Source organism: Pezoporus occidentalis, unplaced genomic scaffold (assembly GCF_034315485.1).
Source record: "Pezoporus occidentalis ecotype Australia unplaced genomic scaffold, CSIRO_AGI_Poc_V1 ctg119, whole genome shotgun sequence".
Lineage (NCBI taxonomy): Eukaryota > Metazoa > Chordata > Aves > Psittaciformes > Psittacidae > Pezoporus > Pezoporus occidentalis.
In genome coordinates, this window is record NW_026912983.1 from 1,359,326 (window position 1) to 1,378,386 (window position 19,061).

At 46.3% G+C, this 19,061-nt stretch overlaps 1 protein-coding gene across 8 annotated transcripts in view; it reads right to left on the minus strand.

The window, feature by feature from the left end:
• Positions 1-467: 467 nt before the first annotated feature.
• CASZ1 (castor zinc finger 1) overlaps positions 468-19,061 on the minus strand; it is a 281,496-nt gene continuing 262,902 nt past the window's right edge. For 7 of the 8 annotated variants that reach the window (XM_062604804.1, XM_062604795.1, XM_062604829.1 and 4 more), the window contains 8 exons: positions 16,627-16,749; positions 15,423-15,758; positions 13,551-13,749; positions 12,867-13,038; positions 9,941-10,089; positions 8,503-8,737; positions 6,944-7,237; positions 468-3,604 (listed from right to left, as the gene is read on the minus strand). In XM_062604804.1, the coding sequence (XP_062460788.1) occupies positions 2,355-3,604; positions 6,944-7,237; positions 8,503-8,737; positions 9,941-10,089; positions 12,867-13,038; positions 13,551-13,749; positions 15,423-15,758; positions 16,627-16,749 (2,758 nt within the window). In that variant the 3' untranslated portion in view covers positions 468-2,354. The remainder of the gene's footprint in view (positions 3,605-6,943; positions 7,238-8,502; positions 8,738-9,940; positions 10,090-12,866; positions 13,039-13,550; positions 13,750-15,422; positions 15,759-16,626; positions 16,750-19,061) is intronic. The other variant, XM_062604839.1, reaches the window with a different exon arrangement.

The window sequence follows — 19,061 nt, forward strand, 5'->3', positions numbered from 1 at the left end:
AGGGAAAAACAAAGGAAAAAAAAAGTAAAAATTAAAAAAAGGAAAAAAAAAAGAGAAAAAATGAATTGCACACAATAAACCGTATCTAAGGGCTGGGCAGAGGGCAGGTGAGCCCCAGCCCCTGGCGTCGGTGGCTTCTCCTTTGTTCTATCTCTAGCAATAACCGTTACAGGAAAAATACTGTACAACTGCTGGTTTTTATCAGGTTTTTTGCCTTTTGCAACATTCTCTGCACATTCTGTCCCCACACTGACACAGCCGAGCTGCTGCCTTAGAGCCAGGCCTGAGCTGCACCACGTCCTTAGGGAAAGAATTAAAGGGAGGAAAAAACCCCAACCTAAACTTCTTGAGGCCTTTTTCTGTTCACGGGGGGAAACAGGATCCCTTGGAGCTGGGGGGGGCCTGCATGGTGTTAGAAAAGTAGGTATTTTATGTAAAAAAGGGACAAACTTCAGACACCAGGAACCTTCTGCTAGGCTGGAATACTTACAAACTGGCACTGAAATAACTAGCAGTTAATTCATACAGCTAGTCCTTCTGGAGCCCAGGTGGATGGAGACACAAGCCCTCTCTCAGACTCAAGTCAAACAGCTGCTGTCTCACCTGCCAGAGTCCAGGCAGCATCCTGTAGTGTGTGTTCCCAGCCTGGACTGGGGAAAGAGAGCAGGGAAGAGCTCGTCACCAGGGGAAGCCCAAGCCGCTGGATGTGGCAGGTTTCAGCACAGTACAGTTGCATTTGCTTATGCAGTGCCCAAGCTATTGGCCCTACTTGTCAGAATTTATCAGCACGGCACCAGAAATACTTTAATTCTTAGCTGGATTACACCTGCCCTCAGCTAGCCTCTCCCCCATCTTCAGTTCTCGGTGCTGCATGGGTTGCAGCAGCCTCATGTTTTGTAGCTGCAAAAACCATGATGGGGCCAATAGCTATAGACCAGCAGTGTCCCTCCTCCCACCCAGTGCTGAGCAAAAGACACCCCCCCCCCCCCCAGCCTGAGCAGGACATCCCACAGTGGGGTCCTGAATGTGTGCTGCCTTTGCCTCCCTCTTCAGCAGTGCCTTCACCCTCTCCCAGAGTCAGCAGAACACTGAGTCCATGCACACAGATGACAGGCTTGCCCATCCACGGTGAAAGGCTGGGGACGAGGGCTTGGGGACCAGGGACATACCTGCCACTGCACAACTGCCTGGTCAGAGAGCAAGTAGTTTTGAAGGCTGCTTTAACGGCTTAGGATGCTCTTCTGTGAGCACGGTGCTCCCTGTGCTGCACCGCGGGACAGTGTCAGCTCACAGCCTCCTGAGATGGGGATACTGAAGCACCACAAAAACGCCTCACCCTCAATAGAGAGGAAGCACCTGGGAGTTGGGATGAGATGGAACTGGATGGGAGATTAACCCCAGTCCTCCAGTGTGACAGACCCTTTAACTGCCTGCTGTGCTCTTCCCAAGTTACTTCAGCTAAATTCCCTACAGGCAGAACAGCAGGGATGAGGAGAGGTGTCCTACACAGAAAGTAAGTGTAGACTGAGAAAAGTTTTACAATATAAATAGCATTCAAAATTATTATCATTAATAGTAAAAAGGATCTGGAAGAACAGAGGAGTGTCCCATTCCCACCCCTGCTCATTCATTAATGCGTCCTCATTTATGTGACAATAAATACCCACTCCCACCCTTGCTGCCTGATGCCATTCATTTAATGCTGGAGAAAGAAGGGGGGAGGGGTGGAGAGAGAGAGCGAGCAAACACCCCTCACCCCTCCTTCCCACCCGCAAAGCTGAGCTACTTGTCCTTGTGACACCAACTCCCTGCGTGTTATATATGTGTGTGTGTGTGTACATTACATAGAGAGACACACACACAAATATATAGTTCTAAAATTCATTACCTGTTGTTCCCACCCGCCCCCTCCAAGAAGTGGAGATTATTATTAATATCGTACAACTGAAAACATGGAAAAACAAAACCCGGAAAGAAACATGGGGGGATAGAGCCCCACCCATAACAAAGGGTCCCCAGATGGGCACAGGCCCCACGCACCATGCAGGGAGCAAGGAAAAGCAGCTGGTACCCTCCAGGTTCATGTCCGTATAAAAGGGTGTTTCATGCTGCTTCCTGCCCCCATGTTCTGTGATTGCAGAATGAAGGGATGCAGCACCAGTCCTGCTGCCAACCTGTCTCTTACGGGGCCTGAGGAGGAGCGTGGGTTTCCTTCCTTCCTCTCTCTCTCGTGTGTGTGGCACGGAGTTTGTTTTCCACTTTCCATCCCAATCTTTGTTCTTGCCTCATAGGGGGTCCTCTTAGTAATTCTGTGTAAGAGCAAAACCAAACCACTGCTGCCGTTGTCTCTAAGATTAAGGAGAAGCTGCTGGAGCGACAGTAGAGGCTGGGGCAGCAGCTGGAGCTGGAGCAGGAGTTGGGGCTGGAGTAAGGGCTTGCTCGCCCTGTGGCATGGAAGCATCGCCCTGATCTGTGGAAGAAGCAGCCTCCTCTGGTTCTCCATCTTCTTTAGTGGCCAGGCCCTCAGGGTCAGGCAGCGACTCCTCAGAATCTGTGTTCAGGTCTTCCTCTTCATCATCCTCTTCATCATCATCATCGTCATCCTCCTCTTCATCATCCTCCTCTTCTTCATTCATTTCTTCCTCATCATCCTCTTCATCCTCTTGGGAAGAGTCATCCTCGTCCTCCACATCACCGGAGCCAGATGCCACTGCCCCCCGCTCCTGAGGTGCAGTCCCGGCTCTGCTCGGTGATGGACCTTCAGTGACTTCTGACTGCTTCTTGCTGAGGTCCAGGGAATCATTGAGGCCCACACCAGCTGCGTTCTGCAGGAAGAAGAGGGAGCTGTTGTTGTCAGTGCTGAGGTTGAGGGAGCTGTCCAGGTTGATGGAAGAGTTCTGGATGTCGTACTCAAGAGTGGAGTGGGCAAGGCCCTCGGGGCCAGGAGAGATGGCAGGAAGCTCCCCTCGCTCCTGCTTCTCATGTTTGCGCTTGTGCGAGTCCATCTGTGACATGCCCACCACCGTGTGTTTGCAGCCAGGGTAGGTGCAGTGGAAGTGGGAGCACTTGAGTTTGTACTTGCAGTCAGGCACCTCGCAGTCCACACTGGAGCTGAACTGGCAGAAGCCAGCAGCACTGATGACGTCCTGCTTGCCGTGGTGCTTACGGTGGGCTGTCACCTTAGTGCTGTCAGTGCAGCGGAAGCCACAGCGCAGACAGTGGAAGTGTGTGCTATTGCCAGAGAACTGACAGTCTGGGAAGTTGCAACTCAGTGAAGACTTGAAGCGTTTGAAATCATCCAATACCAGGTTGTCAACACGATCGTGATGCTGGGCGTGCTTGTACATGTGGGTACGGCCACAGAACTTGTAGCCACAATTCTCCCGCGTGCAGTGGTAGTGCGTAACCTTGAGAGAGAATTGGCAGCTGGAGTCCTTGCAGTCCTCGTAGAGGTCATAGCGCCGAAATCCCTCCAGCATCATCCCTTCGTCCAGCATCTTGCGGGAGGACGCAGTCTTGCGGCGCTTGCCAAACGGGGACATGTCCTCAATGATCCAGAAACGCTTTTTGGCCCCTGAGGCAGTTGGCATAGTGATGGTATTCCCTAGGGAGAAAAAGCAAAGAGTGGTGTCGCTGACAGCCAGGTCTCTCTTCATCTCCCAACCATCCTGTCAAGGTCTGTGTCTGCCAGGGCACAATGCTGCAACTGCTCCCACCCAGCGGCTCAGCCCTCAAAAGCTCTACGGAAGCCTGAACTCGGAATGTGGGCTGGCTGATGCCTGTTGGACATCGCTTCCTCTATTTCCAGCATATCCCACCTTGTCTCTAACTGGTGCTCTGGTATACCCGATATTGTGTAAATGCTGATGATTGCTTCTCTGTTTTGTTACTCTCTCAGTTTCTTCTGCTGCTTAGTTAATCTCTAGGCCTATTTTCCTAAAGTCAGACTTTAATACAGAGGAGCTGGCTTGTTCCAACCCAAGGCCTGAGGTGTGTTAACTGAAGTGGCAGAAGAATTTAACATGCTAAAAACTGGTACGTGTATGCTATCGCCTATCCAGGCTCTTGTAATACACTGCAATTGCCAAGGACAGGAGGAAGTGAGGAAGGATCCCATGCGTGATTAAAACTGCAAGGGGGGGAATTTATAGAAATAGGATGGACTTTGGCCAGGAGACTGCAACATCCCTCACTGTAATGAGCCTACACATTACGATGAGTGCACTTAGAAAGACAGATGGACAGATGTTCAATGGGGCTAATTCTCATCATCACTAGCCAGTGGACTCTGAGAGAAAATACCAGTTCTGCAGCTTTCCCTTGGGTCTCAAAAATCACATGATGCCCCTAGTAAATAAAGAGCCCTCATCCATCTTCTACTTTCATTCACAGGGCCAGCATAACTGGCTAGTGCTCACGTCCCCTAGGATCAAGCTGACATCAAGGACTCGACCTCATTATATCTATTAACTTTTTTTTCTTCTCTGCTTGCTGTTTCCAGAATCAAACCACAATCTCCAGTATCAACACGCAGCACAGACGAGGTTGGAGGCAAGAATTTCTCACCAGGTGCAGAACTGTGAGTGTAATTGGAAATTATAGCTTGAAACTAAACCATACTTTTTTGTTGTTGTTGTTTTGCCTCTCCTCATGCTGAAACTGCCATCCTCTGAAAAAGAGGCATGATTTGTGACACACAGTGCCTGGGGCCTGAAAACCCAGAGCAGCTTGCATCCTTGTCTAGGCAGCTGAAGAAACACTCATCTCTTTGACTGTTGTAGAATTGTTTTCCTTTCTGGCTGATAAGCAGGTATTTAATGTGATGAATGCTATTTTTGCCGTATCTGGCCCTTCCAAAGACAACCCTTCTAGAGAAAGGGAGGATACCATTGAAGGAAGCCTCCAGTAGTTAAACTGGGGCTGTACTGAAAGGCAGAAGTCAATGAAATGGTAGCAGCAACCTAATCCCTTTGGTGGCCCTTGGCATGGCCGGGCTATACAGACTGCAGGATAAGCAAGGAACAAAAGACTTTTCCACACCCGTTCATTCCATGGCATTTCTGCTCTGGCTGCAAGTAAAGACACCAGCTTGGGGCATCCCTGGTGAGACCATCTTAGTGATACGTGGCTGGTGGAATCTGCATGTTAAGGCAAATTTAACCAGCTACCAGTGAAAGAATAACTTCCTGTCACTGTGGATTTTAAATTAGCAAGCTTTAGCTACAGAATCTGTGACCAATTAACTCTCTGCTCTCCCCAGAAACATCTGGTATTGTAAATCCAGTTCTGTGCTTCCAGAGCACCAGTGTAAGTGCATCCCTGCCTGGACAAACCACTGCTATCCAGATCAACCCCTTCGTTAAAATCAGTTACAGCCAAATCATCAAGTCTTTTATCCTTGGTATGAATGCTCCTCTTGTCTGGCTTCAGACAGCAATATGGGATAAGCCATTTTAGGGGAAAGACTGCCTGGGAAATAAGTGTAATTTAGATTTTACCTGTTCTAAGTTCAATGTGTCTGCCCAGCTTTTACACCAGTTCAAACAGATGGGCTTAAAACTTAGTGAGACCAATTCTTATTTCCTCAGACAGGCAGTTTCAGCACAAGAGCATGGGAAAGAGCAGTGAGAACCTCATACACCCTCCTGCTTTAGCCACCAGACAGTCTTCAGTCCCCAGCACCCAACTGAAGATTTACAAGCCTCAGCAACTGTAATCCCAAGCAATTCTCAATGGTAAGTGCATTCCATAAGCTGGTCTTTTCAACTACTCATAACACAAACATCCACAAAACTATACAAAAGTAAAAAGAAAAGAAACTTAAAAACGTATCATTAGAGGAAAGCAGAGCACAAGCCTAGAATGTTTCAGGTTCATGCAAATCCTTGAAGAAAAAAATGAAGCAAAAATAGAGTTTCTTGTGAATTTTGTTCACTGGAACACCCTCCTCCGGACAGGGCAAAGGATCCTTCTGCCAAATCCATGAGTAAAATCCATGACCTTCAAAGCAGAGTTGGTCGTCCAGCCACACTCCCAACCGTTTACCTTGGATTTGCTCATTACTAAAACTGGCAGGAAGAATGACTGGGACATTTGTAGGCTGCCAGAATCCTCTTCAGTGTGAACTTTAAGCACAAATATGCCCTTAATTAACTAGAAAAGAGCTGAGAGTTGGGAAAAGAAGCCAAAACCGAGACACACCCTAAAAACCATTCCCAGCTGGAATGAGAATCCCCAGCCTGAGACATCTCTGATCTTAGTCACACATGGGAAACATGGCAGCTTAAAACTAAAAATCTCGATGGATTTTCTGCAGCTGTTAAGAGCAGATATAAATAACAGTGAGTGTGAGAAACAGCCTGAGCTGTCTGATGATGTCATCACAGTGACACTGTACTTACTCTGTTACTGGTGCTGGGGAGAGCAGCCCTGAATTTTGTGGCTTCATGCAGGGATAGGAAGCAGTGAAGCTTAAAAGATCAATAAAAACAGGGGAACTGGGTACCTGCTACGTGCAGCAGACTATGGTAGTTATGGTGTTGGGTGGCCTGGAAGAGCTAAGCAAGAATCCCAAGTCCCATTAATGCTACATGAGAAAAACTTTCCTTTATGGCCACCCTGCTGTTATCAAGAGGCTGAAAGAGCATGTTAACTTTGCATTTTGTTAGATTTTTCCCCTCATTTGGAACTGGTGGCAGTTTCTCTCAGGTGGATACCTGATGTGTCTCAGTGGTTTGCTGTGGTTTTGGTTATCCTTTGTAGCTGTGGCTGTTGTGTCAGCAGACAAAAGGAGAGGTGTGGAAGGGCCACGGATAAAGTTAATTAAGACACAGAGTGATGTATGGTTTTTTTACTGACCCAAAGGTGCGGAGAAAACGTGGGCAGGGTGAGTGGGGAAGGAGATGGGCACAGGACACCAAGAGAGAAAGCAAAGAAGTGTTACCTGCTGCATCCTGAACTAAGGGAACGTCACTTTTTACTGGAGTTGGAGTGGCAATGATGGGCGAAAACCCAGTGGTGCTGGCGGCAGGCATGACAATGCCTCTGCTGGATCCAAGAGTGGCACTGAGCAGAGAGTATGAGAGACAAGATGGAGAGAAGAGATAGGGGAGGGTGGGAAGGGGAGACCTAAGCAGGGCTTGTGAGAAAGATGGAGGCAGAGATGGTGGCTGAGGTTGTGGTGCAGTATGGGTACCATCATCGGCAGCAGCAGTAGCAGTAGAAGGAACCAGGCAGCCTGGAGAATGTGGAGAGAAAAAAAAGCAGAAAAAAAGGAGAAAAAAACCCAAACCAAACCAATAAAAAATAAAACAAAAAAAAAACAAACCAAAACAAGAAACAAAAGAACTGAAATGAGAACCCAAGAGCAGAAGCAATACGATGAAAATGGAAAATACATTCACAAATGTATGAAACAGAACTATAACAGAGAAGAAACAGAAGGTGAGGAACTGACAGCATCAGGAAGAGGAGGGTTGTCTCTGCACAAGGTAGGGTGGCTTTAGTGGGTGGCATGGGGGAAGAAATTCCTTGTTCATGTACATAGTGCCAGCTCATACAACTAATAGCTGCAAGGCTGGTCTTACATTTGGGTGGGTGGTGTTGCTCCCTGGATAGCAGCTGGGGGCTGTGTCCCAGACAGTTACTGACAGAGTGCCAGGAACCAGTCCCACCAGGACTCAGGGGGAGCTTTAATGCCATGGGACAACCACTGTCATGACCCAGCAGGGTTCACAGACATGGTCAGGTATAGAATAACCTTTATCTAACTGGTATGGGAAAGAAAAGCAGGGAAATGTTACAAAACTAAAGCGAGCTCAGTGAGGCAGCCTATGTAGAATGTAACACTTAACCCTGGGAAGGGCAGCTAAGAGATCCCTGCATCACCACTAGGTAACAGAATTCATAAAAGCTATCTGACTGCTGAGAAGATAACCCCCTAACACAGGGCAGTGGGAGATGGCTACACATTATCCTAGCAAAAAGAGGGGATGATGGAGGTCTCTTCTGAGCAGCACTGCACAGAGTGGGAGCAGGGGAGCTCAGTGAGCTGCTTTTATGTGTTGCTTTCTGAAGATGTGGTAGTGTTTTTTCCCCTGTGTATACAGTATTTGCTATTGTACAGTCTTTCTGTACCTCAGTTGTATAGGAAAGTACCTGACTTCAGATGCTGCACAAGAACTACATAAAGATACCAGGGGAAATGCCAAGTACAGAAGAGGCCCAGAACTATTTTTCTTTCAAATCCTCTTATCCAAGACAGAGGATAAAAACCTCTCTTCAGGGGAGAAAAGATATGCTGTTAGTTCATGGATGTTTGAGGTGCTCATTTTGATGGATCTCAGAAATGGTGGAGGGAGCCAGGTTAGTATGAGGCACTACTGTGACGCTGGTACAGGTCATATTTTAAGATGCAATTGTTCTTTGGCCTCTTCCTGAGTGTATCTGCTGAGAGAGAGCAGGCAACTGAGGATCCGTTTCACCCCACCCCTTCTCTCTTACCTGCTGATGTACTTTCGTTGCCCACTGGAGTGCTGGAGCAGCTGCGGTCCATATTGGAAGATTCAGAGGAGATACCCCCAGGGCTGCAGCCAGTGTAATCCATGTACTCATCTGTTTCAGTGTCCATCATGCTTGGGGGTCCCTGAAAGGAAGCTGGGGTTCCTGATGAGGCTGGGCTGGGTGCCATGCTGCCAACCTGGGGGAGATTTTCATTTCTTGGAGTGTGGCCAATAACCTGCAGCAAGAACACAGGACGGGGACTTTCACACCAAAAGCGAGATGCCAAGACCAAAACCATCTGTCTGCACGTTTATTTCCCCCGTCACAGTTCAGGAGGGATAGCTGGAACACGCCCGTGAGTGGAACCCATGGCACGGTGGCTGGGAGCGTGAGTCTGCCTTCCCTGGGAGCTCAGGCTTTGAGCTTGGCACATGGATCCTGGTATGTGAATTGTGATGTGCTCAGAGGCTGGGAGCGTTAATCTTGGCACCAGCATCCTGGTGTGTGGATTGCGATGCACTCAAAAACAGGAGGTGTTAATCTTGGCATTGCTACCTTACTGTGTAGGTCCTGCTGCATTCAGAGACTGGAAATACGACTGCGGACACGACTCTCCTAATGCCTGCATGCTGAGACACTGCAACAGGGGCACAGAGGCTGAAACCAGTGATGGAGGTGTGTGCTGTGGTCACGCGCAGCTGCTCTGGCCTGGCCTGGCCTGGCCATCTCTGGTTACCTGGGAGCCAGCAGCACTGGATAGCCAAACTCACCAAGGTATGGGGAAAACTGGAGGTAGAACATTTGAATGCAGAAAGGCAGAGCAGTGATCTGATTAGCTTTGCCATGTGCTCTGATTTGTGCTTTCATCCCTGTTTTGTTTGCTGGACTGCTCTCAGTTATGTGTTAAGAGAAGATGCAACTGCATCGCTCTGCTACTTCCTGAGAGAGGACAAGGAGCACCCTAAACTAACTCCAAATCAATAAGGGAAGAAAAATGTCAAGATTGGTATTCCTCCCATCCTAGGTGGAAGTAACAAATAGTTCTTTATGTGCAACAGGAAATGTTTGCTTTAACCAGCATGTTCAATTCTTCCACATCCTAAGCACTTTATTTTAATAACCAATTGGTGTATATTGAGAGAGCAGGGAGGGAGGGCAAGTTGTAGTTTTAGTGTTCTCCATTTTTTATCTCCATAATTCACAAGGAAAAGCTGTTTACACTAAGTAATGCTTCGATGTCTATGCTTCCTCTTATTGTGCAGTCCAACCAGGTAAAGGTACCTTGGGTGAACTCACGTATCCCAGCTGCATCCCCCAATGCTATATTTATCTGCATTTGAGAGAGTCTGGGTACAAATCTCTAAGGCAGTTCTGGAGCAAGGAACCAAAGGGACCGATATTACATGCACATCTACAGCTTAAATAACTAGTGAGTCACCTGAGTAGGAACACGATCAAAGTTCTTCCCCAGCATCCTTCTCATGTGCTTTCTGGCGTGGGACGTCATTTGGTGCTTGAGCAGGAAGGAGAACTGGCAGCCCTCACGAATGCAGTGGAAGTGGCTGTTCACCTGGTTGTATTTGCAACCTACAAACACAAAACCATCATATGTAGCACATGGAAGGTATCAAGAAGGAAAGGGACTGTAGGGAAGATGATCTGGAAACAGGACAGGGCTGCTGCTACATGGCTTTCTAGTGGAAGACTACTAGTGGTCATGGGTTCTTCAGGAACAGTCTTGAATGAGACAAAACATGGTATTTTGATTGCTGAGCAACTGCAGAAGAGGATTACAGTGTACACAGGTTTAAGAAGTGAGACTGGTCCCACCCTTCTTCATTTTGTTGTAAAGAAAGGAACATTACTATTATGTCCACTAGTGCCTAACACTCTCCAATCTTAGCTAGCACCTTTTCCTTTACAAAGAGAACAGAACCAAGACATTTAACTGTATTGTGGAGGTTACAATCAAAAATACATGCTCAGATTGGAAATGAGAAGTTCTTTTTCTCTTTTTCCTTCTAACTATGCTCTCAGTACAGCAGTCTCAACAGTGTTGGCTCTGGACACTATACTCTCTGGTCAGATAGAAACGAGCCAGGAAGTGTTTACTGCCACTCCAAATTTGTTGTGTAATAGGGGCAGCTACTCAGCAACAAGCAATTTCTATGGGTTCTGGCACCCAGTATGTGACACGTCTTGTGCCTTGTGGATCATGCCATGCATGCCAGGAGTTTGTGACAATCCTCAACAGCCACATTCTATAGCTGACAGATAATGGCTTCTTATAGTTAAAACACAGCTCTACCAGGTTCTGTCTGTTCTCCATCATCCCTTGGCCATACCCTTACAGACCTGTACAGACCTACAGACAGGCTCAGTTTTACTCATGTAGCTACACCCATCCCCCTGTACTTAAACATGTGGGTATTTTTCATTTATCTGTTTCTCCCTCCCCATCCATCCACGTGTGTATGATACTTATACATGCACAAACACATGTATTAAAGAAAAATCTATTGTATATGTTTGTTCTGAAACATTCACAGCCTTTAAAGCAAGCCAGTGCTTTCTGCACCTGATGTATATATAGATATATAGATATACACACACATAAAAAGGCTAGAGATATACAGAGAAGCAGACATGCATTTACATGTTGATGTAGCCATCTAGACCTACACAAACACATCCAGCTACACCATCCCATCGTGCTGCCTGTATCTAAACAGGCAAAGGCTAAAACATATGCTGGCTAAACATGTTTATGGCATGGCAACCCAACCTATAGGCAGATGTCCACACTGCTGGATGCATGCACCCCATCGCTCCCCAAACTAAACACTGCTGACACAGGCAGAGCCAAGCAGCTCCTGGATCACCCAGCCCATGTTTAGTGTTTTAGGCACATGCCAAGTTTATGTTTGTTTAGGCACTGCACTCCCCCACAGCACCACCTCATTCGCCCTCCCCATCCCGTTGTGCTGTTCTCTGGGATAGAGAACAAACAGTGCTGGCGGGACTGAAACACTATCAGCAAAGGGCAGGTGAAGGCTCGCCTGTTGCCAGGGCACCCGTGTAGGCTGGGTGTCATGTATCATTGTCCTGCTTTGTCTAGCTCTTGCTATCACCTGAAACACCTAAAGTTGAGTAAATACCTGCAACTGCTGAATCTACTGACATGTGCAAATGAGACCTTGGTAAGTACTGGCTGCAGCATGTTGACACTCAGTACCCTGGTTACCACAAACAAGCTGCCATTTGGGTACAAATTCTTGATGAAAAGAAAGCTGAAAAGAAAAGTCTGGTTCTGGCTGTTTCCCTGCAGTGGGAGAGAACAGCACCCAGAAGTGTTATTCTGAACCTTGGTTTGTTGCAGCTTCAGTTCCAAGGGGCTGGGTCTGTGATACTGTTAAGCCAAAACACAAGTTGAAGGGTTAAGTGAATCATGACCGCTCAGGACAGAGCTCTGCAGGAGCTCTCTTTAGGGATTCCCCCCAGGTTCAGAGCTGTGGCTTCCAGCTCTAGCTACCTCCCTGGGAATGCATTCCACTTTCTGTTGTTGTGTTCGACCAGCTTTACACTAGAGGCACTTGGATTTAATAACTACTGCCCTGCTGCTAATAGTGCTGGCCAAGTGGGCAAGCCACAGTGTGAGGCTGTGCCATGTCTCGGGTGTTTCCTTAGGCCGTGCTGTGGTGGGAGGTTGGCACAGAGATACAGCACTGCATTCCCTGCTGCTCACAACTGGCTGTAGAGAATGGCTTCAGAGGAGTAGTTTATGGAATGCTCTTCTTCATACCTCAATCTCTGGTTATTTGCCCTTTGTCTTTCAATGTCCTGCCCTGACTAATAAAAATAAAGTAAGTTTTCATCTGAAGCTGCCTGCAATCAGGCAAAGCAGCAGCTTTCTTGATGCAGGAAGATGTTCACACAAGGCACTCATCAGAATAAGCATTTCCCTTATGCCTTTTATTACTGCTAAAAGCACTCTTAAACTCCACCCAACCCAAGTATTAGGCCCAAAAGACTACAAAGTGCAAAAAAAAAATCCCCAAACAAACAAAAAGGCCTTGACAATGACCTATAAAGCAAAAACTAAGGGGAAGCTGTATTTCCAGACAAATATATATATATATATTCCTCTATATTATCATTTCTATGCATTTAACTGGGTCTATTTGGGAAAATATGCTTCAGCTCCTGCAGATCAGGAACTGCTGTTTCATTTGTTCTCTTGTTCAGCGCTTTAATGACCAAATACACCTTAAACATAACTTGCAGGCTCTAACTCGCAGTGTTCTTAGGCGGGACATGGGACAGCCCACATGAGGGAGATGATGGGGGAAGAGAAGACAACTCACCCAGTCTGCCACACTCCTCTCGCTTGGTAAAATACTTGAAGCCGTTGGCTGCCCTTCTCTCTGCCTTCTCATGTTTTTTCACATGCCAGGGCAGCTTGGTGGTGATGTTAGTCACGAAGTAGCAGCCAGGACGAAGACAGTGGTAATGCCCTCTCATCCTGAATTCACAGTGCTGGAGAGGAGCAGACAGGTCGTTTTAAGCACATCTAAACCAAATGCACTCCCATCTGCTGCTACTGATGCTGTCCCTCTGAGACATGAGAGAGCCCTGAACTCATACTCTAGATCACATCCATGTTATCTTCCACAAGCTGCAATACAGTCATGCTCCCTGTCATGTACTTTGTATTGCCACTGTGCTTTCTGCATTGCATTATTCTACGTTGAGATACCCCAACCCTAACTTGTGGCTTTTCCCTGGTATTCATCATAGATTTTTACTGTATTTCATTTTGTGTCTCAGAGCATTCTAGTTACCTTGTCCAGTTCACCCAAGCCAAGGAAACATCCAAACACCTGCAATTTGTTAGAAACCAAACATTTTGCTAGCCCCTTCCATGGTTCTGTAGTTAGACCAGGAATGAGACACTCGACCTCACTTCCTGTTGAGCAGTCTACTTGCTCTTTCTCATTCTTCTCCCACACATACTTCAGGGTGGAACATTGCTTTTGAACTGTTCTTACCTGGTTTGGACAGAGACACTGCAGTGAATAGTAAGCAAACTGGTCTCGCACATTCACCAGATTATTGTTGGGGTTGATGTGGTCGAGGCAGTGGGATTCTGCTTTGCCCGAGGTTTTGCACACGTACTTGCAGTTCCCAAAGAGACAGTGGAAGTGGAATTTGTTGGCGTACTTGCAATCCGTTGCCAGGCAGGGATCACTGGAACACATCCAACACCCCATCATCACCCTCACTCATTTCACACATTGGTTTCTTTGCCAAAATTTAATTCAGGGGGAGCCCAGCTGAAGCCTCTGCTCCAAACATGGCCTACAGATTGCCCACAACCACCTTCCTCTTTCCTAAAACTGATGCTGGCAATGCCACTGCAATTCCACCAAGCCAGAGCACTCTCCTGATTAAGATTACTGAAATACAGCAGTGCATGGTGGGTGCTGTAGTCTCCGAGGGCCACACTTGCAATTTAAAGCTCTCAAGATCCACACAGATGCTGTTTCTCCCTTTCTGCTTACATTTGCCTCAGTGGATTCAGACAGTTTCTCTCATCTCAGTTTTGTCTAACTGAAATGAAACTCTGGGGCAAGCACACTGCAAGATGCCAGGGCTTCCCATGAGTAGACACCATCAGCAGTGGCCTATTTAATTAGTTAAATGGTTTTGATACATTACTCTCCCCCCCCATTCCATGGATTTCTGGCTTCACAGAGGTCAGATCAGAGGTAGGTGAACATTGATCTCTTGGATCCCAAGCACTGTACCAAATGATACCTACTCAGTTATGTGAAACTGAATTAATACACTTCATTGAAAGCAAATGACTGTCAATACATGACCCTGAGACTGAGACTCCAGCAGCCTGAATCATTAAACAGCAATGCCTAAGCTGAACCTGGACTCCTGCATAAACCACAGAACTTCTGTACCTCTTTCTGTCTATGCAACAGAAATAACACCAACACTGTGAAACTTCTTTTATGTTTGAAAAGAAGTTCAGCAAGGTACATTTCCTCCTTCCAGACACCTCCCCTGTGAATTACTCTGTAAACCAACACTACAAAACCAGAGACACAGGATTTAAAGAGACTCATAACACTTGTACAGAAGTTCAGCCAGGACAGCAAAACTTGGAGAGATCTGAAATGAGGGAGAATTGCTCCCTATTCCCTGAGCTGCTGAGACACCCATTCCTGACAATCAGAGTCCAAGCACCTGACCCCTGCATCTTCTTCACTGAAAAAAAATGAATGAAGGTTAATTATACTGAGTTCCAGTTGGCGTTCCCAGAAGAGCTTACTGGGGACAAACCCAGGAGGAATGCAGCTACCTTCCCTTTCAGCTGTCTGCAAACATCTACTCTTAGTTAGTTCCGTGTACTTTGCTGGAGTAACACCTCACCTTTGCATAACTGAGCTATCCACTGCCCACTGATTTTTTCTCAACTACAGAAACTCACAGTAAATCCCTGCAGCAAAACCTGGCATTGGGCTACTCAGGTTTGCATGCTGAAAACTTGATAGAGTGTGCTTCCTCTGTGGCCTTCAGTGTCAAAAGTACTGCAAAGACACCTGTATTTCTGTGCATGTCTTCTGAGGTATAAAAAAGGCTTCAGTGATATCTCAGCAAGTTTATTTCTCCTCTAAGCTCCCACCTAAAAGTACTCCCAGATATACTCACCAATCCTTTTTCTCCTAGGAAAACTAAGGCATTTTCTAGACTTTGTACAAGTAAATTTTCTGTGAGATAAAGCCAGGAAAGACAGAAGGTGTTTCAGTGGGTGAATACAGATGTAGCACTACAGCTTTGAGGAGTGGTACAGAGGGGACTGCAAGGCTGGAGAGGGCGTAAGGAGGAAAGCAGCATCTACAACTTACTTCTCCTGGAACTGGAGAAATCCGGGTTTGACCTGAGGCTTGGCGTTCTCCAGGGAAGTCGTTGCCAAGGGTGAAGTTGCCAGGTTAGGCACTGATGCTGGGATCTGAGGCATCTGGGGTATAGTTGAAGCCAGCTGCTTCCAAGCTAGCAGTGTGGGGGCAGAGGGCATGGTGGTTGGACTTGGAGTGGGCACATCGAGGGCTGGAGCGCTTGCCATGGTGACAGAAGTAGCAGATGGTGATGAAGGGGCCAGTGAAGGCTTATTCTCAGCAGTGGCTGAGAAGGGAGACTCGGAGTTACTTTTCACAGTTCCACCCTCAGTTCGGAAGTGAAAACTGCAAAAAGAGCAATGGAAATTTACAACAGGGAGAATTTCCAGGATCCCTCCCTTCCTTTGCTAGTCCCCTCACTGTAACAGTGGGAAGGTATCTTAAATTCATTCTTCACTCAAGAGACATCTGGAGTTCTGAGCTTGCTATCCAGCCTCAGGAACACAGGCTGTATCCTCTAACCTACATGTCTGGCTACCAAACTCTGGGCTGGCTGCTGCTTTCCAAAACGATATGAGATGACGAAGGGTTTACAATACAAGAACATGGCAAGGTGAGGAGGAGGGTGCTGCTGGGCTGGACAGGTTGACTGCTTCATTTCAAGATCCTTATCCACATGCTTTGAACTCTTAAAACCATATAAACTAAGGGCTAGGGAAAACTTGTTAGGAGAGATTTGTCATGACAAGACAATGAACAAATAAAACGCTTTCTACACTGCAGAGATGGGGAGGTGTCTACTCCACAAAAAGTCTATATCCATTGACAATGACAGGGTTTACAGGCTCCTCCCCCTCCCATATATTTTTTTGGATGGTATATATGTGTGCTGTGAGAAATCTGGGTCTCCTTGAACACACGGTCTGTCAAGTAGGCTATGGAAGAACACAAATGTCCAATTCTCAGCCTTGCCAACACTTTTTCGCAAGTTGAACACATTTATTGTGAAACAAATTTAAAGAGAACACGGTGTTCTGCACAACTTTTAGCTGAGCACATTTACACAGGAAGCACATGGATGCCCAAACTGCTGCCCTTAGGACTGTCCGCGTTCCTGCTCCTGAACAGAGGCGTTACTCAGGAAGGTCTCTCTTGTCCTGCAGTGTGTGTGATGTAGAGTTTTCCCAAGGTTTCCCAAGACTCTGCTACTTACTTGGCGTGCTTGATGGCTCCATCCAGGGTGCTGAAGAGGGCCCCACATTCCTCCACCACACAATGGAAGTGCACCTTATGGAGGAAGTCACACTGTGCATCGCAGAAGTCCTTGGTACCAAACCTGCCCAAAGCAAACAAGCATCTTAGGGAAGAGCCCAACACAGAAGCCATGTTGGAACAGACATGTTCTGGTTTTCAGCTCTACTACCACTGTGTTTCTAATGCCACTGTTCCTGCGGCACAAACTGCTGGTGGTGTTGCTTGGTTAGTGCCTGTTACACAGATCTGAACATGCAGAAAAAGCACCTAATTTCTCTCCAATTGGACTTGACCAAGAAACTCCCATTTTAGTGTGAGCAAAATACAGAACTATTCTGAAACAAAACCTGAAAACCATTAAGTTCTTGAGCATCCATATACAAAAGCCAAGGCTCTGAGAACAATCACAGGTTAGTAAAAGTAATCCAGGTAAAACAGGTCTTTGTTTCCTTTTCTTTCTCAATTTACTGGGACTAGCAAAAGAGAAGAAACAGGAGAGGTTCAAGGGAATCTAGATCCAGAACCCACCCACCCCCAACGTTGAAACAACAGGGTACTACATAGATGGGAGAGCTGAAGTAGCATCCATATAGCAATTCCAGCCTAGGATGCATAAATAGGGAAAGCACAATCACTGAAGAACATAAGAAACATCCCTGCAAAGCAAACACGAGAGCAAAAGCCATCATCTAAGATACCCCTCTCATCATCATGCAGGAAATGGTCAAGAAGGCAAAACCAACTAAGCATGGTTTCACTGCTCATCCACTGCTGAGATGCTCTGGACTTAATAAGAGTAGCACAAATACACATGATTTCAGGAAACTCCAGAATCACAGGGAATCTAGGAATCAAGTAAAAAACACTGGCAGGAAGGATCTGAAACTTAACAGGGGAATCTTGCATAATTAAGATACAACAAACTACAATTGCTCTGATGAGCAGGAAAGCAAGACACAAACAGCAGCCTGTGTGGTCCCAGGAGGGGCCTCCTACCAGTTTGCGAGTAAAGGAAAAGGAGTAAAACCTCGAGCTGGAGAAGGAAGGTCAGCAGATATAGAATACATGCACTTAGTTAAGGCTTCCAGGGAGAAGATGAAGGAAAGTAAAGGTATGGCAAGAAATAAGAAACCAAGATACTGCAAGCTAAAGGGGTGCTTTTATCAGAGCCAAAAGATACTGCACTTAGTAGGAAGATCCAATGAAAATGGGAGGTCAAAAATGGCTGCTTTATGAAATTTGCTCTGGACAATAAAGGAAATAGGGAGTGAAGACCTTCCAGAAGAGCAGAAAAATGGCAAATATGCTTTATGAAATTTGCTGGTTTTTAAGCCATAGAGAAGAGGGAGGTATGGGAAACTGAAAACAAAAAAATAATAGAAAAATCTAGATACTGATTCTTTCAGGGGGAAAAAAGACAAGTGATCTTTGGCAATTATTGTACCTCTAGCCTTAACTTCTCCTTCCAGTAAAGTAATGGAACAAATATTAAGAGGGAGGAGAAAATCATTAAACATCTAGAGGATAAAGGAACCATGAGCAATAAACAGCATCAGGATTATAAAGAATAAATCTTGCCAGACAAATTTAATTGCTTTTTTTGATAGAATTACAAAATTAGTGGATGAAGGGATGCAATATATTTGGATTTTAGTAAAGCATTTTGATACAGTCTTGCATATGCTTAGAATTAATTCAAATTGGCCTGGATGTGAATGCTACCTCATGGATTGCAAACTGGCTGAAGGACCATAAACAAAGGCTAATGACAAACAGCACTGAGCTGGTAGGAGGTATCCTGCAAACACTGCACGGCTGACTTGGGTTAGGTCTGAGCTTATTTAACATCTTCATTAGTAATCTAGGAGAAGGAGTAAACAGTGTGTTAATGAAATTCACAGAAGATACTAAACTGGGAGGAGTTGGCAACACCAGTGCAAGAGGAGAAAAATAACACCAAGAGGCCTCGCAAGACAAGGGAGAAGGTTCAGAATACAAGAGTCCTGTTTAGAAGCACACAGCTAATACATCTGGGGGTGGGGGTGGTTTTATGCATGGGGGACTCAGGAGAGCATTAAAAGCAATCCTGTGTTACAGTGGTTGGTAAACATGATACATATACATTATGCAGTATAGATGCAAACCAGGTAGCACACTTGTGAGCTGCATATATGGGGGCAGAAAGCTTGTTAGGTCTGGTGTGGTGATGCAGGACTGGCAGCCTGGGTCTGCACCTGTTCAGGGCACAGCAAGAATACCAACAGCAATGACATGATCGGCAGGCTGAAGGGACTAATTTACAAAGTCAGATTAAAGGAAGTAAATAAGCTTGGGTAAATGGGATGCTAAAAGTCTGTGATTATCTGAAGGGGGTGAACCCCAGTTGCAGAGAGG